The following is a 27,673-nucleotide window of genomic DNA, read 5'->3' on the forward strand; positions in this document are numbered from 1 at the left end:
CGATATACTACATGTGAGGTCGCTGCCAACCTGCCAAGGCTTGAGCAGCCACACAGGCAGTGCAACCTAACACTAGAGTTAACAAGCCATACCTAGCGCGAGATTTCATACCACTATTTATATACAAGAAGGTACATTGAGATGAGAAAGTACATACCAGTACATTGGGGTTTGAGTTTAACATTCTTGCAAAACCATTAACACACATGACACCTCAGGCAGGTCCTTATGCTAAACAATAAAGGTAACAGAATTTGAGCAACATAAGTACATTACAAAATGACAATAGATTATACTGATGAAGTTGAATGTCTTAGGTACATACTAAATTAGGTGAGTGGATAGCATACTGGTGGAAAACTATGAGGATAAAATTAGGTACTTTTTGGTTTTACTTTTGAATAAGGTATAAGGTTGAACAATTTTCCAATTCATTAGGGAGCGAGTTCCATAGACTGGGTCCTTTTATTTGCATGGAGTGTTTGCACAGATGTAGTTTGACTCATAGAATATCAGAGATATTAATTTCTGGTGTAGTGCTTATGGGTTCTATTACATCTACCAAGGAAGTTTCAGATCAAGATTAGCATTTAGGAACAAGGTTTTGTATCTGCAAATAGCACATGAGAATGTGTGGGGTAAGTATATGTTTAGAATGTTAAGGGACTTAATCAGAGAGGCTGTGTGTTGTCTGAAGACAGAGTTTGTTATTGTTCTCATAGCAGATTTTTGCTGAGTGATGATGGGCTCGAGGTAATTTGCAGTAGTTGAACCCTATGCACAAGATACTGTATGTTAGGATAGGGATTAGATTAGATGTCTTGCTAGCTAGAACTAGCAGGATATACCCAGCGTAAGATACCATAACAATAGAGATAGGAGACCATACCGTATATGAGATATACCCAGCATAAGATACCATAACATTTAGAGGTAGGAGGCCATACCGTGTATGAGGTATACCCAGCATAAGATACCATAACAACAGAGGTATGAGGCCATACCGTGTATGAGGTAGTGAGGGAGCCTAGCGAGGGTCGGGCGGGCCGCACATGTTCCTCCTCCTGCAGGTAAACACAGGCACCTGCTGCCTAGCCTCCCCCCCGGCCACTGTCTACCTTCTATAATAATAATAATAATAATAATAATAATAATAATAATAATAATAATAATTTTTATTTAGGTAAGGTACATACATAAAGAGATTTTACAAAGTTTGTTGGCTTTATAGATAGAGCTAGTACATACAATGCCTAAAGCCACTATTACGCAAAGCGTTTCGGGCAGGAAAAAACACTAATGACTAAAGCTTAAAACTAATGGGTAAAAAGAATAAAATGTGTTGAGTACAAATAAAAATAGAGGTAAAAGAGGGGGGGAACATTGTTGAAAAAGCAGCACAAATACAATTACAAATTATTACAGAAAATTACATTCAAACAGCGTTGATTTGAAAAACAAAAAAAAACAAAAAAACATACATGGGTTGACAACAGAGGGGTAAGGTAGGTTACAGGGAATTTATTAGGTATAGCTTCGTTTTTAACTTAAACTGGTTGAGAGAGGTACAGTCTTTAACATGGTTGGGAAGGTCATTCCACATTCTGGGCCCCTTGATTTGTAGAGCATTTCTGGTTTGATTAAGTCGTACTCTAGGAATATCAAAACTTTAGGTACATTGGGTTTATGAGAGTTTGGGTTTTCTTATTTATAAGAAAATTATAAAAAGATTAGTAGGTACATTATAGTAAAATTTGAGGATTATCAACAGGTTCATTATAGCATAATTTGAGCGTTGACTTCATGAACGGTAATATACTATCTTATACGGTTCTATACTATCTTATACTACACTCCTCTTTTTCTTTCAAGGCATTCACTGAAAATCTTCCTAATGTGCAACACATTCACACACATGCAACACATTGATTGGTTGGCCATATCTTTATCTTTCAATATCCTTATTTGAATTAGTTACAAATCTTTAGATATTCCCCTCGCCTTTGGGAGTGTGATGTATGTGTGCGTTTTGCTCTTGGTTTCAGCATGCCTACTCGTCCTAGCACTTTTATCGACGGCCATGGCATGGGTCTTCTCCTCGGCATGCCTTCGGGTTTAGTTTAGTGTCCCCACTGTTTAAAGTAACCTTCCTCCGTTTTCTTTTCCTCCGGTCAACTCGATAGAGTTGGATATTTTGCTGTTTTATTTATTCATTTGTTTATAGTTACAAGAAGGTACATTGGGTTTATGAGAGTTTGGGTTTTCTTATTTATAAGAAAATTATAAAAAGATTAGTAGGTACATTATAGTAAAATTTGAGGATTATCAACAGGTTCATTATAGCATAATTTGAGCGTTGACTTCATGAACGGTAATGTTTAAAGACGCTTCGTAGCATTTAACAATGAAATGGGAATCTTATAATGTTATTTGTCTATTTGGACAAACTGAATTTGTGAGCCCCTTGTGGGACTTGAAGTAGAGGGGGGTAGAAATAGCCTAAGCTACTCTATCCCTTTGAGATGTATTTATTGCTTATCTCAATAAACATACTTGAACTTGTAGCGATGTGCCACTGTTTCGGTTTAGGGCAGGTTTAATTTCATGTCATGCACTTGGCAGTGATGAATGTTGTGTTGTTGGAGATTGAGGAGCGACGGCGATCGAGGGATCAGATGCGCCCATTTGATAAGAATGTTGTTATTGTTGTTGATTTAGGGACGACGATATGTTGTTGTTAATTTAGGGGATATGAATGTTGTGTTGACAATTGATCGCTTCTATTACTGTTGCAAGGTGTACGTTTTCTGTGTTTGATTCTCAGGGGTAACTTGAACTGTATGAATAAGTCGGTTGTGGCCTAATTTCTTGGTGGACTAGAGACACCCAGACAATGTTTTGAATGCTTTGTATTTTATATATCTTTATAGATATAGTAAAAGGACCTTCCTAATATATGTTCCATGTTAAAGGGATACCATATGTAAGATAGGGATAAATTAGAGAGTTATTGTGAAAGGAAAACAGAGTGGGGGGATATAATATCCGATTTTAGAGTGGTATGCATTGCCACAGTAATACAGTACAGCGTTATACAGTATCATCTTTATTTGCTGAGAAAAGATGAAGATGGGTGTTTGATATGTTAGCTAAGGAGGAAGCAAACAGGATTGGACTTAGAATAGAGCTAGAAGGATACCCAATTAATTATCATATTATCTGAGAGGTTATGTAAACCTTGGAGGTTCCATTTATGATATATAATATTAGCCAGAATAGTACAGTAATTTAACTGTATGTGAGCTTGGCTAGTAGGCTGGTGTGAGGAATGACATTGAAGGGTACTTTGAATGTCTAGGTGGAGGACATTGCAGAATTTACTGGTTTTTTTTAAGAGAAGTGTGTATCCTGTGTTCGAGGCAAAGTATAGCAAAGCTACTTCACTGCTACTCTTATCCATAATATAGTCTTTGTGAATATCACTTTTGATATTCACCTAATTCACCTAGCAGTAAATAGGTACCCAGGAGTTAGCTTGTAGGGTTGCATACTAGGGACAGTCAGTAATTCGTCCCAGGGGGACCTCAATATAAGCCTAACATATATATAAACTGGCTATATGTTCTCTGACATAATGAATTACTATATTATTATGAATGAACAAAATTTATGATCAAGTTCCAAGGTAAAAAAAACTAAACTGTTATCTGTCTCTGCTATGTGTATTTAATAACATTAGAATTATCACAGACAAAAATATCATTTTTGGTGCTTTTCAATACTGTACAAGTGTATATTATTATTATTATATATACTGTGTATATATATATATATATATATATATATATATATATATATATATATATATATATATATATATATATATATATATATATATATATATACTGTATAATATATATTACACACAGCCTGTATACATTTTTCATAAACAAGCATAAACTATCAGTTACAAAATGTGGTGAAAATAAGCTAATAACTTTAAAGTACATTACTTTATCCACTGATTAAGGCCTTCATAATTTATGCTACATAACAATGTTTAATAGGTTCTTTTGAGCATGACATATTCACAGTCACTAAGTCAAGGTAATTTACTACATTTACATAACTACATACAGTATTAAGAGGATATTTGTACAATATGTAGAGTTGCATAATTAAGTAGCAATTGGTACTGGTACACAATTTGCAAAGCAGTCATGCAGCAAATACATTGTTGTATTAACGGCTATATATTTCTAAACCGTGGTTTATTCTGCAATTCTGGATGCTTCCTATACATCTTCATTCTCACTGACAATGGCAACTTTCTGAAAGGAAGAAAATTAATAATTTGAAGTACAGTACTGTACAAACTTTGCCATCTTTTAATAAGTGCCTTTTAAAAATTTGCTCCACATGTCAGGACTCCATATGGATAACCTACAGGGTGGTGAAATATTAAGATGCTGAGTACAAACTATCAATAAAGATAAAAAATTATTACAAATATTTGTTGAATATATACAGTATACTGTATCTGCCTCTTTATATATGTCTGCAAGGGTTCCTGTACATAAAGATAACAGAAAAACAATCTACAGTACATTACATATTTGGAGTCCCGGTAGTAAAGTCAGGTTCATTCTTGACTCTCAGTCGAGAATTCTGGGTTTGAATACCGGGCAGGACAAAAATGGTTGGGTTCATATTCTATTACTTAATGCTCCTGTTCACCTAACAGTAAGAAGGTACTCAGGAGTTGTCAGTTTGTTGTGGGGTTGCATCCTAGGGAGGGTCAGTAATTCAACCTCAGGTGATGGGAGGGAGGGGGGCCACAATATAAGCCTAACATGTATTTACACTGGCTGCCTATTCTCCTGACACAATGAATTATTATTATTACAGTATTAATATTAAGGCAGAACAGAAAATGGCAAAACTTTGTTTGAAAAATACAAATAAAATAAACACTGACCATGTAAAATAGCAAAATTAAGATTAAACTCACTGAATCATTTCTTGTAGTCTGAGATGAGATGCTTGTGCTCTTCTTGAAGAAGATCCATAGATTAAAGTTTCGACCTGAAGACACTGATCAAGTGCTGAAGCTGCAGCACTTAGATCCCCACTAAGAGCATGTACGCGGGAAAGTTGACGCAGTACTCCACATACCTGTCAATATAATTGGTGGGTTAATGTTGCCCACTTTACATGCATTAAAATTATATTCAAAAAAATTAAGAGGTTAAAGTTAAAAAAAAAAGGTATACAAATGAGGTATACAAATGCTTCTTATTTGAGCAATCAATCACTTCCTTATGCCATACTCTGCTCCCCCCCCCCCTCCCTCCACCATCCCAAACATTACAAACTCAAAGGCTAGTGTAACTATTCCATCTGCTGATGCAGTAAGGGTCTTGGACTACTTGGCAGTGGTGGAGTGTACCAGCATGTGTGTTGTGACTGGCCATCAAGGTAATCAGCACTTCCCATCAGTGGTTATGAGTGTGAAGTAAATGGGACTCTGAGGCTTGAGTTTGATAAGACATATAGCTATTGTTATCTTGGTTCCATTTAAATTTTCTCCAGTTCCTCCCAAGCATCTTGTATGGTCTTGCAGGGATGCATTTGTCCCTGAGGCACTGTTGCCATGTTTTCCTAACTGACTAAGTCATGATCCTTAGAATATTACAAAGAGTTCATACCTCTGGGAACAGCAGAATACCAAGTTCAGAAACAAGCTTTTCTCAGACTAATCAGTCATTTCATTTTAAAATATAGCATTTATCTAAGGGGTCTGCCTTCAATAATATAAAGGGCTTTTCATAAAATGTTCATGTGACATTAAAAAGAAATACACAATTAATATATACAAATAACCTGTGAGCTGTAATCTCCATATGCATCCCGACAGTGCTTCAGTCTTGTTCTCAGCTGCTGGATGGCTTGTTCATAGTCTTCCTCCTGTACTAACACCTATTAAACATAAATAAAATGTTTAGAAAATGTATTATCGGTAGCTCTTATTACAATATATGCAGTACATTATATTACTACTCATATGTACAGTTCATACCAGACAAATTTATTTGCATTCAAAGTTTGCCATTTTTTCACTAATATGTATCAAACATTTTATGACTTTCTATGGCCATTAGCCATCCTACAAAACTAACTTACTTGAATAGTAAGACTATGTATGGCTAATGTCTTTGGACTTTGTTCTCCATGCAACCGAGAATAAAGGAGGCCAAGTTTGTGGAGTTCACGTAGAGCTTCTTTAATGTCCGTTCTTCGTAGACGTAACTGGTGTTCTACCAGCAGTCCTCGGGCTTCGCATTCTGCTACACTACCTGGTCTATTGCTAGATAAGAACAATTAACATTTGACTATATTCCTATTTAAATGTATAATTTTATATGCAAATAGATCTAAAGAACACTCAAGATAAAGAAACTGAATAAGTTTTCAAAGAGAAATTACAATTACACGTAAAAGAATGTGAAAACAAAATGTAAAAATTTGTCTGATAATTGGATAAAAGAGAGCAACTCTACATTTTAAACAGAGGGGATAGAATTAGTACAATATAGTACAGTATATTCTCAATTTGATGAGATTACATCGGGCTATAATCCTCTTTATTTACCGAGTCTTGTTATAATGGAAGTTATTAAATTGTTAATTACTGCACAGCATTTTTGGACAACAAAACATTTTAATTAGCTTCACAAATAATACAATGATTAAATATACAAATGTAATTTCTAACAAAACACAGTGGCTGGCTGGCTAACTGAGGACTACCACCTAGAAAAAACTGCGAGCCTCAATACCGACCCCCAACCCAAGAGGCAAGCAGTGCAAGAGGAAGAAACAAACAGCATAAAAGGTGCAAAATACCCTCCAGGAAAGGACCATCAGAAAACAACAAAAGGTGAAACACAATAAAACAGGGAAGCCAGGAATGAAACCTGTGTATCCTCAAAGCAACCACCTAATATTAATAGTACGGGGACAGAAGCACACTCAACCCACCAGTTAGCAAACAACAGAAGTAGGCAAGAGCTGCATAGACACAAAATCATCCCAAAGCCTCATGTGGCAGAATGAAGAACAAGAAGAGGCCTCACAGCTGCTTCATATGCCAACTAACCCAACAGACAGCCACCGAGGCTTACCAGTAATTTATTTATTCATTTATATACAAGAATGTACATTGGGTTGTGAATACAAGACATTGGTGTTCTTAAATTCTTGCAAAGCCACTTACACACAGAGCATTTTGAGAAGTTCATTGTCTACATAAATGACCTACCAGAAAAAATTACAGAATTATATGAACATGTTTGCTGATGATGCCAAGATATTAGGGATGATAAGAAACTTAGATGATTGTCATGGCCTTCAAGAAGACCTAGACAAAAAGTATATGGAGCACCACTTGGCAAATGGAATTTAATGTGAATAAATGCCATGTTATGGAATGTGAAATAGGAAAACATAGATCACACACAACCTACAAAATATGTGAAAAATCTTTAAAAAATCTGATAAAGAAAGAGATCTAGGGGTGGTTCTAGATAGAAGACTATCTGCCATATATGGCAATGGAAATTCAGTTTGTTGTCTATGTGGACACCAAGGAACTTCCCATCTACTCTGCTCATAATTTGGGTATTGTTTATTCTTTGGTAACAAATCCAGCAATAAAATTAACCTAACAATATGTAAAACATTTTAGCGATGTTAAGGGCAAGTTTGTTAGCAGTCAACCTCAAATGAACTTTATCTAGTTCAGTATTCACTGTCATTTAGAATAAGTGGGTTAGCATAGGAGAAAATGAAGGTTGCATCATCAGCAAATAAAATTTACTTGTAATATATGGTATATATAATGTATATGTACAGTACATATAAAAAGTAACTTCAGCTACAATATTGTAAAATTTCCTAGCATATTATTTGCAACTGGAACTACAAGGATTATTTCCTGGCATTAGCTTAGATGTGTAGAGGCCTATATGGCCTAATAATAATTAGGAAGCTTGCACCACTATACACAAGTGTTTTATGTTTCAAATTGACCTGCAAAAGTGATCTCTACGTATCACACAGACACAGCAAATTTCCTAAGAAAAGTAAGGAATTTAGTGAAAAAATATAATATCCCTTCAGTGTAATAACTATTAATCATCAGTTATGTCATCACAATTTTAACATTTATTTTTGTTCAGAGTAAGAAAAGCAAACATAATCTCTCATCTTACCTTACTTGTGTTATGTGAACAGCTCGAGCCAGGTACTTAAGGCCAGCCTCGGCATCTTGATCAGTCTGGCCGTGATTGAGGAGAAGCTGGCCAAGTTGTTGCAATGGACCCACAAGTCCAGGGTCATCAACTCCTGTTCCACTCGATTCTATTGTTTTTATGCTTAATTCCAACTTTTCCTATGCATTATTAAAAAATTAATAATAATCCATTACATCAGAATATTAAATTTTATTAAATGAGATAAACCATTTCAAAAGCACTTTTGGAATAAATATGGTATAAAATGTAACGTTCCTTTTGTAAAAGATAATTATCTAAGTGCAATTACAGGATGAGAGCTATGCTCGTAGTGTCTCGTCTTCCCAACACTCTTTGTCATATAACTTTTTCAAACTACTGATGGTTTTGGCCTCCACCACCTTAGCTCCTTGAGTATTTTTTAACTTAGACACCTCTATGTGCTCTTTTGTTCTCTGGGATTCCTATTGTGTCTGGTTCTCTGAAGATTTCATTTTGCACAAACACACTTTGGAACTGTTTGTTTAATCCTTCTACATATTTCCATTTTTATTTTCCGTGAATCTGTTTCCCATTTTCAACCTCTGAATATTATCCTTTACCTGCAATTTGCTTTTAATGAATTTATAGAATAGGCCTGGTTCCGTTTTACATTTGTCTGCTACCACTTCTCAAAATTTCTTTCTGCCTCTCTTGTTACTGCTGTGTAGCTGTTTCATGCTTCTTTGTATCGCTGATATGGTAGAATCAAACTAAAGAAACAAAGTTGCCAAGAAAAAAAAACACTAGAAAATTTCCTTTTGCAGAGTGGTAGATAGGTGAAATAAGTGCAAAGGTGGTGGTCAAAACCATCAGTAGTTCCATAGCGTCATATGACAAAGAGTACTGGGAAGATGGGACACCATGAGCATAGCTCTCATCTTGTAACTACAATTAGGTAATTACACATACATGCACACTTTAGGTTTGTATCGAGGTCCCCGCTGATAATCAAAATAGAGATGCTAAATGCAGTTATTGTCCTTGTATATAAGTCACTGGAGGCAAACCCTCAGCAGTTTAAAGACCAACTAATGAAAATAGAACACTGCTTGGAAAACCTCACAAATCCAGCTCCGAACATCATCCTGCTGATAATCAAAGACTGAACTACTGTACTGAAATTTTCCAGGGTGCAACCCCACAACAGTTGTCTAACTCCTACATAAGTAATTATTGCTTGGTGAACAGCAGCATTAGGTGAAAGGAAGTGTTTAATCATTTCTGTCATGCCTGGGATTTGAACCTGGGATTCCAGATTGTGAGTCGAGAATGAACCTAACTACTAACAAGACCCTAAATTGTGAATATACAGTCGAGAAATAACTAAATCAGTGAATTTAATGAAATGCCCTTTCTGGTAGGCCCCCATTAACTCCCCATAAATAGTCCTTTCAGTCTTGACCTAATTATGCATGGTGCTTCCAAGGAATACATAGAGGTTAGAGCAGGTGCTTTTCCATGCAAACATCTTTCACAATTTACACTACACTAGGGAGCCAGTTGGCCGAGCGGACAGCACACTGGACTTGTGATTCTGTGGTCCCGTGTTCGATCCCAGGCGCCGGCGAGAAACAATGGGCAAAAGTTTCTTTCACCCTATGCTCCTGTTACCTTGCAGTAAAAATAGGTACCTGGGTGTTAGTCAGCTGTCACGGGCTGCTTCCTGGGGGTGGAGGCCAGGTCGAGGACCGGGCCGCGGGGACACTAAAAAGCCCTGAAAACATCTCAAGATAACCTCAAGAAGATAACCCTTCATTAAACTTGGCTCATGTTATCTCTTGTTTGTATACCTCACTAGTAAGGGTCTAGGTAGCCCATATTACTTCAAACTACAGTCATGCACTTTGCTTCCATAATACGTTTCCTTCAATTTTTCTCTATTTTCCAGAACCACACACTACAACTCAAATTCACATTATTTACTGATAAATAGAAACACAAATATCGACATACATGTATATTCAAAAAACTCCACACACACACACACACACTCATACCAGGATTTAACTATGTAATTTGTACAGTATACCCGAGCCTTGAGGTATTTTCTCCTCTTGGAATGGAGGGTCGCTTGAGCACAAAGTACTTTCACTTGCAAGTCAAGTGCGCGGTCCATTGTCAGAGACGGGGTCAGCTTTTTTTTTCGTCGAGATACCTGTTGTGGTTAGCAACAATAAATTAGTAAGATACCATATATATTACAATATATGTAAACTTCAATAAGAATATTGAACAATGAATATACTTCTCAACACAAAAGTATATATTAATTGTATAACAATGTATAATTTGTTAACTTTACATGAGAAATGGAAAATTTTTAAATCCAGTAATATTTACACTGTATATCATTAATTTCTTCATGCATTATCTGATCTCAAAAGTGGAACATTTTTTTTATCCACTTTTGAGATCAGATAAAAGTGCCTTATTTTTTTTAATAATACTTTAAAAAAAACTGTAAGGCATTGAGTGTAGATAAAAACCAGCATTGAATGTAAAGAAACACCAGTTTCTGGGCGAGACCCGGAGGCTCCCTGAAGCTATCATCACGGATTAAGTGCCATACTACCAAGTGTCATCTGTTGCAGAGTCCTTTTGCCTACCGGGGATCTCGAGGCAAAACCTGGCCCCCCCCTCAGAGAATCGCAGAGTGTGATGGCCTATGATCACTTTACATTTAAAGGATATCACCTTTGTTATCACTAGGAAAGGCACCCAGAAAGATAGGCAAATTAAAACAAATGACCAAACTCCCCAAATTCCAAAAGAACTACTTCAATAATAAAGAAACAACAAAATTTAGTGAAACTAGCCCCCTGCTAGTTAACTCCACCTCCCACCTCGCTGAGGGAAGGGGAAAGTCGGCCCGGGGCGCCCAGGCCGACCAGCTTCAGTACTTTACTGATGTGCTTTCCAGATGGTCACATTGCTCTGTCTCCGGTTTGCCATTTTCTTTGGTGTTCTTTTGCCTTTATGGCAATGTTTTACATGGAAGTGTTTGTGAGCCAAGAGTTTGTGTACCAGAGCTGTATGTGATCAGGTTTACTTCCTTGTTCGCTCTGTGAGTACTGTCCTTATGTGGTTAGGGTTCTCTTCCCTGGGGCATTCAGGGAACACTTCCTTTAGAACGGCCTTCTTCCTGGGGGTGGTCCTTGCCCTTAAAGTAAGCGAGGGGTTCTTGGGCTTTCTGTCTTGCCTGGGGTTTGGAGACATTTTTGGCTAGTAGGGCACAGAATGCTCTCTGCTATGTGTTACAGTGGGCCAGTGTCTTTTTTATCCACCTTTATCTTTATCCCTGATGAAACCATTTGCAAAGATCCTTAATAGGCTTTAGGGGAAAAAGTCATAGTGGCACTGACCAAAGGTCCCAATTGCTCCTAGCTCAAGAAAGTATAGTACAGTATCTAATGTGCTTTAGCTCATAAAATCAGAGAAGGTTCAGAGATATGTGACAAGATGGGTACGAGTTATTAGGAGAGAAGACACAATATTTTAAAGTCATATACTATAATATGTAAGAACGTATGAATAAAGGAAACTGCAGAAGGCCCACACGAGGCAGCTCCTATATATAACCACCCAATCCAACTGTTTTTTACTTCACTTTTTTCTTTTACATAAAATTGTTAACACATTATTTGAAATACCTTACATTATTTGAATAACATGGTTAACAACAAAAAATAATGAAAGATACATACCATTCGTGAATATATTCGAGTATGATAAAGTGCAAGACTCAGAGCCTCCTGGGCCCCAATAAACTGATCTAATTTAATGCGTGCCTCACCAGTGATCAGGTATCCCCACAATAAGGTATGATGAACCTGTAAAAAATGCAATATGATAAAATATACTACTGTACAGCTGTATTGTTTGTAATTATAAACTTAAACACAATGTAATTACTGTATATGCAAAACATAATATTAAAGGAGACACCTCTCTCCAAGTGGGAAATACTTGTGAGTGCCAAGAGTCACTCACCAGGCCACTATGTTAATCAGTAATACCAAAGAATGTGTAAGAGTAGGCAAAAATACAAGAATTTTAATGAGCCTAAGACAGGGTTGTGTAATGTCTTCCTTAAACTTTAACAAAATACATATTTAGAAAGAACTTTATTGTGACAGGCAAAATGAAGAGCCACTACCTAACAAGAGGAGCAGAACCCCTCTGCCAGAGGACCCAACTGAGGGGCAAAAAGAAGCAGCTGCTGCCAAAAAAGACCAAAGAAACAGCCCTCACAGGGAAGAAAACATACACAAAAAGGTGAAGGCAAACAAAAGGGTCAATGCCTAAATTGATCCCCATGACTGGGACAGCACTGGTGGCTCACCAATATGCAAGACGGGCTACGGATAATGCTGCCGCTGCCACCTGAAAAGAGGGGTGCAAGCAATAAAACCAGAGCCATTGAAGCCGGAACCCTTAATAAGGCAGCCATACCAGGCATAGATGCCAGAACATCAAGGCTGCCACAGAGCTGATCTGAGAACAGTTAAATAACTGCCAAGATGTGCAAAATGGCCACCAAGTAAGCAAGAGCCCTGCAGTCACCCCCAAAAGTGATGGCTCCAGAGAGAAAAGACAGCCAAAAATAGAGCTTCCACCCATCCATGTCAGAGCCAACACACAAATCCCAGGCAATTCAAATGAGCACTGCCCAAGAACACCTGAAAGATAGAACCCACTCCCATTACAGCAGTGTCCAGGCAAGCAAAAGCCATGCAAAGCCCCCCAAAGAAAACTGAGGCCTGCCAGCAAGCCAAGATGAACCAGGTACAATAACTTGAAACAGAGACAGAAGGCAAAATCCAAACCAATCATTAAAGATTTTTACCTGTGGTTTCTTTGAAGGTGCAAGATCCGTAGAGAGATGTGTATTAATGGTGTCTAAAGCCTCCTGGGCCTGTGCCTCTCCTTGGGGAGCATAGTCCTTTAATAATGAAAAATAATAGTGTTAATATTCCTGTACTTTCTGTCAGTGAGAAATGACAGAAAGCCCCTCACATTTCTCACTGTCAAAATGACACTGTCACATTTTGAGACAATGGCCCTCGGGTAAATTCAAGCAATTCAGATATGTATAAATGAGTCACTGCAGCATAAATATAATACAGTGCTTGCAAAAATGAACAAAATCTAGTTGGTGTAGCAACAAACAGCAGACATTTTTAATATCAAACAAATGCCATAAATACTTGAGCCGGTATTATTTGCAATTACTGCACAGTGTACTACAAAAATTTAATTTTAGTCTTTCCTGGGTCTAAAACATTTAGCTACTCTACTACTTTATACATGTAGGGTCCTGTACTACAGTTGGCTTTGTCTTCAACTCACAATCGGAGATACCGGATTCAATTCCTAGGTGGAACGAAAATGGTTGGGCAAATTTCCTTTTACCTAATGCCTCTGTTTATCTAGCAGTAAATTGGTTCCCCCATTAGCCAACTGTTGTGAGGCTGCATCCTGGGAAAGGTCAGTAGTTCTATCTTGAGGGAACTCGATACAAGCCTAAAGTACTGTACTGTATACATATACACAGGCTTTGGGCCAGCCTTAGGAGCTATGGGAGCCAATTACAAACATTTTTGGTGAGGCCCACATGTTCACAGGAAAGATTTGTTTAGTGAAATGATTTATTAAAAATCTTAATTATATTTTTTTTTTTTTGAAAAACATTCAAAATGCAAGTCGGGAACAAATCTTTTTCCTGATTTCTAAAAACTTACTTATTATAAAATGTTATCTTTCTTGTGTCTTTCTCTGCAAAGTCTTACAATTTTATCTAAATTTAAACTCCTGCTAATTTGCCGCTTAAATATTTTCTATCAATGTCACTTAATCTTTTACTCATATCTAGGGTATCCTGAAAAAATCAATAAAACATTAAAAGTGGCATTCATCACTGAACTGATTAAAAAACAAAGCATACTTTACCTAATGTCTGACTCATATCTATCTTGTTATAAAGAATTCAGGAGACAAATATTAGCTTGCAAGTTTGTGTTGGTTTAAGACAAGCCTTTGGAAGGAAGTTTTACACAACAAGATTAAAGTAGATTACCATAATGTGGGGCCCAATTAGAGGTATAGTACGTGGTCCAATTGGCTTATAGAGAGCACAGCACAGGCTTCCTGTCCCCTACAAAATTCTTTAATTTTAAGTAGTACACACATACTGTATTTTAACTTATTCTTACCTTTAAATACAAATATGTTTGTGCTAAAAAGACTTTGCATCGACAATATCTCCAATGCTGGTCACCATGAACAATTCTGGCAAGAGCCTGTGCCCGAATAAATTCTCGAACAGCACCGTCAGCCTCCTTTGCAGCCAACAGTTTTCTACCTCGGTACAGAGCTAATTTAAGTTTTTGTTGAGGTGGAAGAAGGTACTCTTCAACTAGCCACTGTGAATCTAATGAGAAAAGGAGGAAAAGAAGCAGTGGATTTACATAATTAAGACAGGGAAAGGGAAAGGGAATTATCAGAGAAAGATGCTGCCATTAGTGCTTAATATAGTATACAAAATGATTCTTTATAACTTCACTATACACAACCAAGATTTGAATTGTAGACCTGATAAATGCTTCATATAATGGCTCAGTAATTAGCTATCATATATGTTAAGCAGTTAAAGCACTTTTAGTACTTTAGTGTTCTAATAAAACTAAAATGCATCACCTCAATCTAAAATATAAGACAATACTTGATCTGCTTGTGAGAATTTTCACTATGCTTTGCAAATTATATTCAGAGAAATTACTTAGACCAGCCAGGTCTGACCATTACTTCCTTGATACAGTGGAAATCTTTTCGATCCATTCCTGCCAAGCCATGAGTGAGGGATGTGAAACACTGCAGAATCTTATTCAATCCAGACCAGAATGGCCCCCAAGGGGTTCATCTATATTCAAAATACCTCCTCTACATACTACTTGGTTTAAAATATGCTGCCAAGTATATTGGCAGTATATCTCTATATATGAAAACTAATTACTGTAAAATAAATACCTTTATTTATGGACACTATAATTACAGTTGTAAATCTCCAATCATACTGAATAATCAAAAATATTTATACAGTACATACTGCCCCAAAATGGTATCAATGAACACAGTGCACTCTAATATAGTATCAACATAGTCAAGATATTTACCAATACCTGAGCATTTAGAACTTTTTGCTGATTCATCAGTCAAGGCAGCATCTTTTGGGGAGTCGTGAGGTAAATCTGAACCACTAAGAAGACTGGTACGTTTACTCGAGTCACTGCTGCTTCCACTTCCCTCCTCTCGCTCTTTCTGCTGCGAGTTCCTTTCAGATTCATTCAAGTTGTCGGATTCTTCTCCAGTGCTTGCATCATTCTCCCTCTCATTATTACCACCCTCCCTATCTTCTTCCCTGTTTTCATGCAATATATTCTGTCTTTCTATTAAATCTTCATTGTCCTTTTTTTGTCTGGCTCTCTTATTCATAAATTCAGGGACCTTCACTTCTTCCTTATCATTTATATTAGGGAGAACGTCACTATTTTCTTTATTTAAATTATCAGAGATGTTTGGAGGAAATTTAGGAAATCCTTTGCTGGAGAGAGAAAAGAAATTCTATATATTAATATCTTACTCGTACATTCATCAACATCTAAAATATACACAAATTTGAAATTAATGTACAGTATCTTCCAAAAATTGTAAATACTAAACAATGTATACAAATGAGTACTGTAAAATCAACAATTAATGCCCAGCCACATTAAGCCACAGCTGGCTCGATATAGGCAATAAACATGGAAAACAAGTAGACACAACAAAAAGAGGTACAGTCAGGTTCATTCTCAACACATAATCAAGATTTTAACGACACACAATTCCGGGTTCGAATCCCAGGGGAGACAGAAATGGTTGGGTTTGTTTCCTGTCACCTAATGAACCTGTTCACCTAGCAGTAAATAGGTACCCAGGAGTTAGTCAACTTCTTGTGGGGTTGCATCCTAGGGAGGGTCAGTAATTTGACCCTGGGAGGGACCTCAATATAACCCTAACATGTATATATACACTTGCTGCCTGTCTCCCAACATTATGAATTATTAAGATTATTATAATTTATTATATAAAATCTTGCCAGAAATATAATAATATACAGTAATAATAATAATGATAATATTGTAATAATAATGCACAAAGAAACCACATTAACATGATGTATCAATCAGTAGGAGCCATGATGAGGATTCGAATCTGCACACCAGGTATTCTGAAGTGTATGTGGCCATGTTAGAGCATATACAGTACTTCGGAGTACCCAGTGTGCAGGTATGAATCCTCATCATGGCTTCTACTGATTTTCTCAAGAATAACAATAACAATAATACACAGAGAGTAATCACACTAACGTGATGTGTCAATGAGAAAATCCGTAGGAGCCATGACGAGGGTTCGAACCTATGCGATGGGTGTTCCCACGTACACGCCCTAGTCAACTAGGCCACGACATGGTCTACATGGTCAACAATAATAATAATATCAATAATAATAATAATAATAAATAATATTTTATTAATAATAATAAATAATAATATTTTATTAATAATAATAATAAATAATAATATTTTATTAATATACAGAGGATCAGATTTGAGTCAGTCTGTGTTTTGTTAGTTTCTGAATGTTTGGCAATACCTTGCTGGAATAGGTAATCTGGAAGAAGTTCGAGTGTTTTAAAGAGTTTCTGTGTGGCATATTGGGTGGAATCTTTGTGGTCAATGACTGATTTATGATCTCTACATGTTCTACACCAGTTTGCAGGCAATAAGACATAATGGAAAAGGTACTTGTTCTTGTGGGCACAAAAGTCACCCAGAACCTTGGTATACTCACAGCATTCTAGCAGTGTCAGTGCTTCATGTAAAGGGATGCTACTAAGCGTGACTCAAAAGAAAAATTGTAAGCAAGTTCACTAGCTTGTGGCTAAAATTTGTACACATCATATGACCACATATAGAGAATATAGCCTTTAGTCTCTTTAGTGATAACATATCTCCCCATTTCACTCAAACATTTTGATAAGAAATGCCCAACCCAAAAATTACTAAAGTAATCAAATTTAACACAACAGTGAATAAGGCACAGGATTAAAATAAATACCTTTTCTTCAGGCGGCCTCTTTTTCTATGAGCTGTCTTGCCACCACCATCTTCTCCCAAGTCCCAAAAATCAGGATCAGAATCACTTAAGCTTCCCATTTCTTTACCTGCCAGGTAAAATCAGCTACAGTATTTGAAAATTTAAACATGAAAGATATGGATAGAATTTTGCACATATTATTCAGTACCTTGTACAGTACCATTAATTTATCTGCCCTAAACTTATTTAAAATCAATGAAATAGATTTTAAATAATTGATTTTAATTGATTTTTAACTCCTTAAAAATCAATAAAATTGTTGAAATAATTATGTAAAGTGTCTATCATCCAGGCAACTACTGTATGAAATTAATAACCTTCCCAACATTGTGTGAATATGTGAGTAGGTAAATCTGAAGTGACTGCTTGCAATCCGCACATTCAGCCTCCTTCACCTGGATGTCTAAAATGTGGGTCACATTTTCTCCAAATATTAATTTATGGCTATCTAACATATTGACATTTTCATATATGCAGATGAAAGTGTTTTTTTTTTGTGTCGCTTTACTTGATAACTTAAACAGCTACTAGGACGAAACGAACAAAACGACCACTAGGACCAAACAAACAAAAACAACCACTAGGATCAAATGGACAAAAGACTTCTAGGACCAAACGAATAAAACACCCTGAACATAAGTGTAAGAGGCTCCGCCAATGCTGCACGATAAGAAGCGACAGTATTCAGCATGAGATGCCAATCAAGAAAAAGCCAAAGACAAAAGAACCCAGTCAGACACAGAAGAAACCCAACGAAGAGAATGAAAATGGCAGAAAGCCCACCAAGAAATCTCATACTGTCGCTGAGAAGAAGACTACGGGCAGAAGACCATTAAACCTGCCACCTGATCACCATACAAAAGGCGATAAACATGTGTCAGAATGTCCAGGCATGCAAGGCAGAAGAGAAGGCTGAAACAGCGTAATACCTCACCTGTCTGACCTGCTGATAATGGTGGAGCCACGGAATAATGCCCGGATTCAGACACTGAGCAAGCAGCGCCTGAAACCAAGACTGAGCCAGCCACCAAGGAGCCAGAAGAATCACTGGCCACGGGGGAACAGTCCGTGTGCCCCCGATGGCTTGTCCGAATAGAGCCGGATCATTGAACCCTAAGGAATCCGTACTCTCTTAAATTGTAAAGTCCAACTGAAAAAGATCATCAAGGCAAATGGGGGGTATCTTAGACATGCCGCCGGCTTCCTGTCCTCGTCGAGGTTACTAGTGTTAGCGGCACTCAGGTAAATTCAGATAAATATCATAGCTCTTTATACTCGTGCTTTCTGGCCTTTGTGTCACACTGCTCTTCTGCCATCCCTAATTTCCTTAAGTACTGCAACTTTTACAACAGAGATTGGAATATAAATATCCATCCTAATGTATTGTAATATACGTACCAAAACCTATAAAACCCTAAGTAACTTTCTTGTGAATAAAGGATAGAAATTATACACTGACGTGGCCAGAGCAGTCCAAGGTGGGCGACAGCGGCCCTAGCAACGCCCTAGCAACCACGCACACCTTCACAGTAAACAAACACCATGTTAACTTAACACCAATTTTAAACATACATATAAACATAAACATTTTATTTAGGTGAAATTACATATATACATTTTTTTAATTATTATTAACAGGCTTAACGTCTCCTTAACATTAATTGTGCTGCACTTAACATAACATAGGTTTAACATTCAAATTCATATTCAAATTGTTATAATTCAAAAGAATGTGTGTACCTGGATTTACCTGAAACAAAGAACATAGGAGTAATGTTCAATTATGGGGACAGGAGTCACACATACTAATGAAGCCACTATTGCGTAAAGCGTCTAGGGTAAGTTTCGGCCATGATTTTTGTCTCCCTTTGTTGAATTTTACCTGATTTACCTAAGGGACACTAACCCTAGTTGGCCTCGATGAGGACAGGAAGCCGGCAGCTTGTCGAATGTCTCCCCTATTTGCCTTGATGATCTTTTCTAGGTAGATTTTAAAACACCACAGTTTTGGCATTTACGGTTTCAGCTGGTAGGCGGTTCCATGAGTTTATAACCCTGTGGGTGAAAAAGCATCTCCTATTCTCAGTCCTTAGAGAATGATGATCCGGACAATTTCTACATAAGTTCAGATGTAACACAAACAAGGAGCAACGGTTTCAAGCTCAACAAGCCACATTGTAGGACAGAAAACAGAGGCTTTTCACCCACAGAGTTATAAACAGTTGGAACTGCCTACCCGCCAAAGCCGTAAATGCCAAAATTGCAAAATGTTAAACTCCAACTGGAAAGGATCACTGGGGCAAATGGGGGGGGCACCTTTGACAAGCCGCGAGCTTCCTGTCCTTGTTGAGGCTATTAAGTGTGTTGGTGGCCCTCGGATAAATTCAGGAAAACCCGTGGAATCGACTGCTCCCGAAGCAGTATAATTGCCTGAACATTACTGCAGTTCAAAATCCAGTCGGGAAAAATCTCAGGAAAAATTAGATGATCTTTAACAAGCCGCTGGCTTCCCGTCCCACTATACAGACGGTGGCCCTCTGCTAAATTCAGATATTTTCAAGAGCTTACCTCACTGTCTGAAAGCTATTTCGTCGCAGTTCCGTTCTCTGTAATAGGGTGACCGGGAGGAAGAACGCCGGTTATAACCGATGGTAACATTGCCAGCTGACCCATGGATCCTGCTCCGCGTGTAGGCTGCAGCTGCCGTTAACCAACAACAATACCCAATAGTGGTCACCGGGAGGACTGAACCTTCATATAAACTGCACGTATAATAAAGAAAGGAAAGATCTGGCCAGCAGGTGACGTACAAGCCCCAACAACACAGGATCACCACACCCCCTAAGACAGGTTGTAAGCCCTTGTCGACAGAAAACAACCAAGACACAAGATGGCTCCAAAAAATAAAGTAATTAAAAAAAATTTCAATAAGAGAGCATACCTCAAGGACAATTGAAAACTAACTTTGGGAGTCAACAGGAAGGTATGAAATGGAAACTTAAAACATTTTTTCTTAGTCACCAACTGATCACAATCTGCTAGGATCACCATGTAGCATCTGATAGGATCACCATCACAATAGTATATTGTTATACAGTATGAATTATTTAGTTGTATATTCAATGAATGGCTTCTGCATGAACGTTATAAAAAGTCTAGTATTTCACTATCTACATAATTAAAACCAATTCAGAAGTTGGAAAGAGAGACACATGCTTCTCGCATAATCATCTTTATGTGGTCCTCGTGTAATAGTTTTCTATCTAGAACCACCCCAAGACATCTTTCTGTATCAATTTTTTAAAGCTTTTTCATATAATTTGTAGGTTGTGTGTGTGGTCTACTTACTCCTATTCCACATTCAGTAACATGGCATTTATTTACTTAAAATTCCATTTGCCAAGTGGTGCTCCATACACTTATTTTGTCCAGGTCTTCTTGAACGGCATGACAGTTGTCTAAGTTTGGCAGCTCCTAATAAATAGGATGCCTCGAATGGGCCAATAGGCCTTCTGCAGTTACCTCTATTCATATGTTCTTTTGTTCATTATCAGCAAAAATGTTCATATAATTTTGTATTCCATCTGGTAGGTCGTTTATGTAGACAATGGATATTACTGGTGAAAGAAGTGAACCTTGCGGTACTCCACTTGTGACATTTCTTCAGTTTGATACATTGCTTCTAATTAGTACCCTCATTTTTCTGACAGAAAATTTGTCATTGTGTGTGTGTAATTACCTAGGTGTAGTTACAGGATGAGAGTTACGCTCGTGGTGTCCCGTCTTCCCAGTACTCTTTGTCATATAACACTTTGAAACTACTAACTGTTTTGGCCTCTACAACCTTCTCATCTAACTTGTTCCAACTATCTACCACTCTGCTTGCAAAAGAAAACTAATATTTTTACAGCACTTTTGTTTCCTTAACTTGAATCTATGACCTCTTGTTCTAAAAGTTGCTGGTTTCAAGAATTCCACTTGTGTCAATTTGGTCAATTCCTGTTATTATTTTGTAACTGGTGATTATATCGCTTCTTTTTCTTCTATCTTATAGCTTCGGTATATTTAATGCCTCTAGCATCTCTTCTCAACTTGTTAGAGTTAGAGCAAAAACACCTGACTGGGGAAGCATTGGCAGCCATCAAAAGTAGGATCATCGGAAGTAGGCAATCCCCTGTACCCTATTCTCCTTATTGTCTTTTACAGGTCATGGCCGAGCATATCTTCAAAAGAAAGCAGTTGTACGCCAGTATTTTCGACAGCAAAGGAGAGAGGAAGAAAAGCATCGAAAGAAACTCCAATTTCAACAGTCACCCATTTTAACAAACTCCAATAAAATAGGTGATAATTTATTATAAATTTAATCCTATGGTTTCATAATACTTTATATTTGTTGTTATTCCTGTTTCTAAAGAACAAATGTCACAATACCATGGCTGAATCAAATGCACACAAAACCCACAGCAGTTTTGTGGAGGGGAAAATTATGCTTTTGTCAACTCTGACCCATTATTATGTGAAAACTTGGAAGAATGTGATGAGTTAAGGTTAGGAGCAGGAAGATTGGAGGTGGGGAGATGGCACTATGTCAGGTCATGGAAATGAGCAGTCCAAACGAAGTAAGAACTGGGAGACAAAAAGAAGAGAAGAGAGAATGAGAAAAGTAGCTCAAATTACATACTGTATGTTGAAGACTGAAACATTTAATATTGTAGTAGAGAAACAAGCGCAAGGCTATAACCAAAACCATGTTTAGAGGTGTTGAATATTAGGGCTAATTAACTGAGACAAAGCTTATAAAAATGTGGAAAAGGAAGGATGATTATTAAATGAACAAATCCACAAGGGTCGTATGAGGATTCGAACCTGCGTCCGGGAGCATCCCAGACATTTGATGCATCACGTTAGTGTGATCTCTGTGTGTAAGGATGATTATTAAAAGTGGACCTGTTTATAAGATAGTCAGAATCCGAAATAACATGGAAAAACTGCTATACAGTGGTAAGGTGTCTACCTAAAATTTGAGCTGGTCCAAGTGATTTTGAACAGAAAAGTACAGTATTTATATTTATTTTTTTCTTTCAAAATCTTTCAGAAAAAAAAATTGTTCTATGAATTCATCATAAAAGGAGTGTTGAGTTTCACCAGTGTATTGGAGAGGGCAAAAAAAAAAAAGAGGGCTGGATATTGCATAAAAACATTAGCAGCATCATACAGTATTTCTGTATTTGTAGAATGGTCTTGTATGTTCATGAAAACAAAAACTCTAGGACAACATAATTTGACAGTGTCAAGGGTTGAATAAGTATTATCTGAAAAAATACACAATGTCTCACGACTCAGCCCTCAAAGAATATCATCTCTTTCCAACCCTGTAGTAGCAAGCAGTGCTTAGGCATTATTGTGTTATGTGATGTGTTACATGTTGAACGTGTGATGCAACTATGAACTTATTCCAGAAGGTAGGTCAGCTATGGATACTCTTAAACTGCTTCTTCTAATTGTATTTTAAACTACCTTGCAATCCTAGTTGATTGTATAACTTGGAATAAATTCAGTGTACACAAGGTCCTCACTGTAAAATATGCCCCAAGCCACAGTGATGACTAGACAAATTTTGAGTTACATGATACCAGGAGTGTTCAAATAATATACAGTACAATTTACATATTTGCAACCCATGTCATGCACAGTACAGTATGTAAAAACCTGAAATTTTCTTCACACATTGTACTTTTAATCCTGTCTATTAAAAGATCAATAATACTTCTTCTTTCTAATTTCTTGTAGATAAATTTGGAAATTTGGATCTTGAAAGTGTAAGTGATACACTGACAGAAGAAATTACTGATGCTGGACAGCCTGTCTCTTCTCAAGAATTTCCGTAAGTAATGCATCTTGTGTGGTGAAATGTGAAATGGGCTTGATTGAAACTTGAAATAAAGTATGTGTGAATTTTCAGTAATATACAATTTGATTAACTGTGACACAACCTGTAGTGTTTATATGACATTGAGGCTTGAGACATCTCACTTTATTAGGAGTTTAGATATATAATTATGTACTGAAAACTGTGAAGTTTTGTTAACATACTATACAGTACTGCAAGACAAGACTTGCATAAATGTGTATACAGTAGTAGATAATTTTATTTTAATAAAATCGAGTACCGTATTGGTAGTTTGAGACAGCGACAAAAATTGTCTGAATTCCATGCTCAACCAAGCTCTCTTTCCACTAGAGAGGAAAAGATATGAAAGTGAATCAAGAAGCTGGCTGGCTGATCAGCCTTAAAATGCAACGGGTGTTGTACATACTGCATTTATGTTTACTAGGGGGAGGGAACTGTTGTGGTGGTAAACATTTATAGCCAGGCTTTTATGAGAATTTAGTACAAGTACTGTAGTATTATATTGTATTAAAGTTTACGCAAAGTTTACAGTTGTAAGATTACGTGTGTGTGTTTGGTTGATTAGACACACAGATTTTAGCAGTTTTTAATATTTATTTATTATACTGTAGTCTTGATTACAGCAGTCAGTTTGTTGGCAATGTAGTGAAGTATCATAGAAGTTGAAATGAAGCCTGGAGCAGGGCAGAGAGCTGAGGTCAGGGGTAGAAAGCATGAATGCAGGGTGAGAGTCGTAGAGCGTGGTGCTCTGAATGCGGGCAAAGTCGAAGAGCTTGATGCGGGATGAGACCGTGGAAGCTCGATACGGCCGGAGTCTGGCTGTCTGCTCTGTGTCGAAGCTGAAGCGTCTTGGAATCGGTAGGAACTGGAAGCGTCATGGAGTCAGTAGGAACTGAACATGTTGAGTGTTACATTCTTGTTGGTGAATGTTGAAGATGTGTGGTATCTCTCAAGCATATGTACTGAACCACTCTTGAAATTACTGATGATTATTCATTGTTGTTTTTGATTTGGCTACTCAGAACAAAAAGTTCCAAGTAGCACTAGCTATGGTGAGCCCGTAGTGGACTTACCTGACACAGGGGCGGGGCTGTAACTGTGTGTGTGTACTGATTATTCGATTGATTGATGGAGATTAAGCCGCCCAAGAGGTGACACGAGCATGAATAGCCCATAAGTTATATACATGTATGTGCTTATATAATCGGACCACACCTAACCTCACCATCCACTAATAGGTTAGGAAGTAGTGTTAACTGTAATTAGGAAAGAGGTATGAATTTGTCATTAGTGGACTAAGTAGAATTAACAAACACATTTCATTATCTGCACATAAGCTAGAGTTTGGAGCAAGTATAATACTGACATGCGATACAGTATTATCAGTACATTTATTTTGTATATACAGTATAAGTTTCTAATAGTGGAAAAAAGAGCAGCCAGATGGCTGTGAATTGAAAAGGCAAGAAACTTAAACCAATTAGATGGCTTAATACCATGGTGATCCTAAAGTTCTTAAGTATAAAATGACAAGTAGGGCCATAGCAGCCGGCCAGTGAGACACTGCAGACAAGTACAGTATGTGAGTAAATTTCAGTGGATTGTGCAATATAAGAATTTATCCTGGGCAAATTTGTGCTGATGAGACAGGTTTATGTTGGCAGATATTACACACATCCAGCATGACTCGGTGGCAAGCTTCACTTCTGCTGGGTAAAAGCAGGAATGACTGCACTATAAATTCAGCTGACATGTGATTGGGAAATACCAAATGCCAAGGTTATTTAAAGAGGGCCATATACTGTAATACTCATCTTGTTATTTATAAGGCCCAAAATAGCATATGGATGTCAGAGAACAACTTTTGGACTGGTTATATACATTTGGTACTAGAGGTGAAGACCTACCACACTCAAACAAAGTGGTGTCATTTTTAGCAAACAGTTCAATCACATTCACTTAAGTAGTGGTATACCACCCTTGAGTTGAAATACCCAATAAATAAATAATAATCAAATTAATATACTGTACTGTAATTATATGTGCTGTATATACAGTATGTATTGAATGATGCACATGCAGTACAGGTGTACAGTATTATGTTAACATTTTAGCTTATTGATGGAAATTTTTTTATAATTGTCCAGCGTGGGCAAGACATGTCCTATATGTTATCTTGTTTTTTTGCCAACTAGTCTATCATTGAACCAGTCGCTCATCTTCCAGGACTTGCTCCACACAAACTCCGCTTTAGTCAGCTAGACATCTGTTTGTAGTATTTCGTCTGTTCTACAATTTCCATTTACTCCTATTTTGTATGCTAAGTTGCCTTCTCTTCCCACCCCTATTACTTTGCATTTATTTACATTCAGCAATCTTCTCACATCTACTTAACTTTTAACTGATGTACAGTATATATGTATCTAATTTTGTCCTATAAGTGCACTCTGCATACCTGATTTACCTGAAGGCCATTAACCCTAGTGGTCTCGAAGAGGACAGGAATTCAACGGCTTGTTGAAGGTCCCCCCCCCCCCATCCCCAATTTGGGGGGGGGGATTGCAAAAATCCAGATTTTTGCAATCCAAAATGTTGGTTAAATTTTAAAACTTAACAGTTTTAAAATTTACTTACCTTTTTTGTAAATATAAATTTAATACTTAATTCTATAAAATGCAGTACTCTATTAATCTTGTACAATATTTTCACAACCTGTTTGTGTATTATAACCTTGACCTCCATTATGACCCCATCCTCATTATACAAATTAACCCAGTACTGTATGCTCTCTCATTCATTTCAGGAAGAAGAGGTTGAATAGTTGGCAGCGTGCTAGAGCAGAATACCATAAGAAAATTTCAGAAATAGAAAAAATAAAAGAGGAATCAGCTACAAGAAAAAAAGAAATTGAGGAAGCAAAGAGAAAGCACAAAGAGAAGAGATTGCAACGCTATAAAAAATTAAATCAGAAAACTAAGAAAGGTCAGCCAGTTATGAGTAGCAGGATTGAACTAATGCTTGAGCAGCTCCAAGGAGAAGTGGGCTATAGTTAAGCATCAATATCTAATGTTCAGTCAAGTATTGAGTGCTCAGGAAATATAGTGTAATTTAGTTGCTATATTTTATTGTTCCCTTTTGTTCAAATTTTGAGAATTTTTTTTTTCTGGAAGAGCCTCTGGTGGCTTCCTGCAACCCGTCCTCAGACCAAATCCATTCCATCCAGCGGATGACCCCAAAGACACATTTTTCAATTTTAACATGCTGTTCATTCAAAACAGTAGTATTCTCAAATATAAATTAATACACACAGAAATCACAATAGTGATATATAAAATGAAAAAATCTACAAGGGCCACGAGGGAACGTCCTGTGTAGACTTGAACCCTCATCACAGCCCTTGTAGATTTGTTTAAATTAATATTTTATATTACCATATTGTACATATTTAGGCACTGGTTAGGCATTTCAGTTCTGTTGGCAATTATTTGTATTTGTAGTCAGTTGGTAGAGCACTTATAGGGTTGTAGTTCAAACAAAAGTCGTCAGCAAAGCACTTGTTCCAAAAGTGTTCGAACGTCATTAGTTGTGAATAGTGTGTAAACCAAGTTTGGTGGGTACATGGAATGGACTTAGGGTCTTTGTTTAGCGGATGGGTTGCTTCTTGAGGCTACCTCACCGAGTCACATCAGTCATAAAAGTCCTATCAGGGGACCAGTCAGAACCTGGTCCATCCCCCTCCCCCCCCACCTCAAAGGCACAGGGTGGTGGGGATTATGATTATTCCTACATCAAGGAAGCAATGCTGCAAGGTCGACAAACAGTGAAAGTGGTGCCCAAGGAGTTCATGCTTCTGCCCCAGCCAACGGTCAGTCTTGTTATTGGGGGGTCTTGGTAATTAATCTTCCCAAGGTAGCAGCCAGCCACAGGCAAGTCCCACTTCTTTTCAGTTATTATTCTTTGGACTTTTGTTCCCATTTACTTGTATATCAAGCTAAGGTGCATAAAGTGTTCAGCTCCAAAGGAGAAAGGACTGGAGTGACCCTTAATGGTTTAAATAATGAATGACCAGGAAGCTAGAGGAACCTTCACAAATCCTGTGAAGGGCCCGTCACAAACTGGCGTACCATGTTGTGAACCCAACCAAGCCTAAATCCTGGAAGGCTTAGCAAGCACTGATCACACAAGCCCTAACTCAGAGCATTGTGAATACATTGAGCAACAAGTGAGG

At 37.3% G+C, this 27,673-nt stretch overlaps 2 protein-coding genes across 8 annotated transcripts; one reads left to right on the forward strand and one right to left on the reverse strand.

Moving 5' to 3' along the window:
- Positions 1–3,703: 3,703 nt before the first annotated feature.
- On the reverse strand, positions 3,704–20,121 carry LOC123755411 (tetratricopeptide repeat protein 23). Of its 7 annotated transcripts, none has more exons than XM_045738041.2 (13): positions 18,933–19,051; positions 18,469–18,684; positions 17,496–17,601; positions 15,509–15,936; positions 14,549–14,766; positions 13,183–13,278; positions 12,041–12,166; positions 10,366–10,491; positions 8,274–8,452; positions 6,184–6,367; positions 5,884–5,979; positions 5,012–5,175; positions 3,704–4,331 (listed from the first exon to the last, which is right to left on the reverse strand). In XM_045738041.2, exons 3-13 carry the CDS (start codon positions 17,591–17,593, stop codon positions 4,250–4,252), a joined length of 1,797 nt encoding a protein of 598 aa, XP_045593997.2. In that variant the 5' UTR covers positions 17,594–17,601; positions 18,469–18,684; positions 18,933–19,051; the 3' UTR covers positions 3,704–4,249. The 7 variants fall into 7 exon arrangements, with proteins under 7 accessions (XP_045593997.2, XP_045593999.2, XP_069183880.1 ...); XM_045738043.2 differs by lacking the exon at positions 18,933–19,051 and adding an exon at positions 16,745–16,848 and having other exon boundaries at positions 18,469–18,913; XM_069327779.1 differs by lacking the exons at positions 18,469–18,684; positions 18,933–19,051 and adding an exon at positions 20,103–20,121.
- On the forward strand, positions 19,343–26,558 carry LOC123755410 (thyroid transcription factor 1-associated protein 26 homolog). Its single transcript, XM_045738039.2, has 5 exons — positions 19,343–19,372; positions 20,469–20,517; positions 21,741–21,875; positions 23,325–23,418; positions 26,249–26,558. Exons 1-5 carry the CDS (start codon positions 19,343–19,345, stop codon positions 26,496–26,498), a joined length of 558 nt encoding a protein of 185 aa, XP_045593995.2. The 3' UTR covers positions 26,499–26,558.
- Positions 26,559–27,673: the final 1,115 nt, after the last annotated feature.

The sequence above is a fragment of the Procambarus clarkii genome, chromosome 20, assembly GCF_040958095.1.
Source record: "Procambarus clarkii isolate CNS0578487 chromosome 20, FALCON_Pclarkii_2.0, whole genome shotgun sequence".
NCBI lineage: Eukaryota > Metazoa > Arthropoda > Malacostraca > Decapoda > Cambaridae > Procambarus > Procambarus clarkii.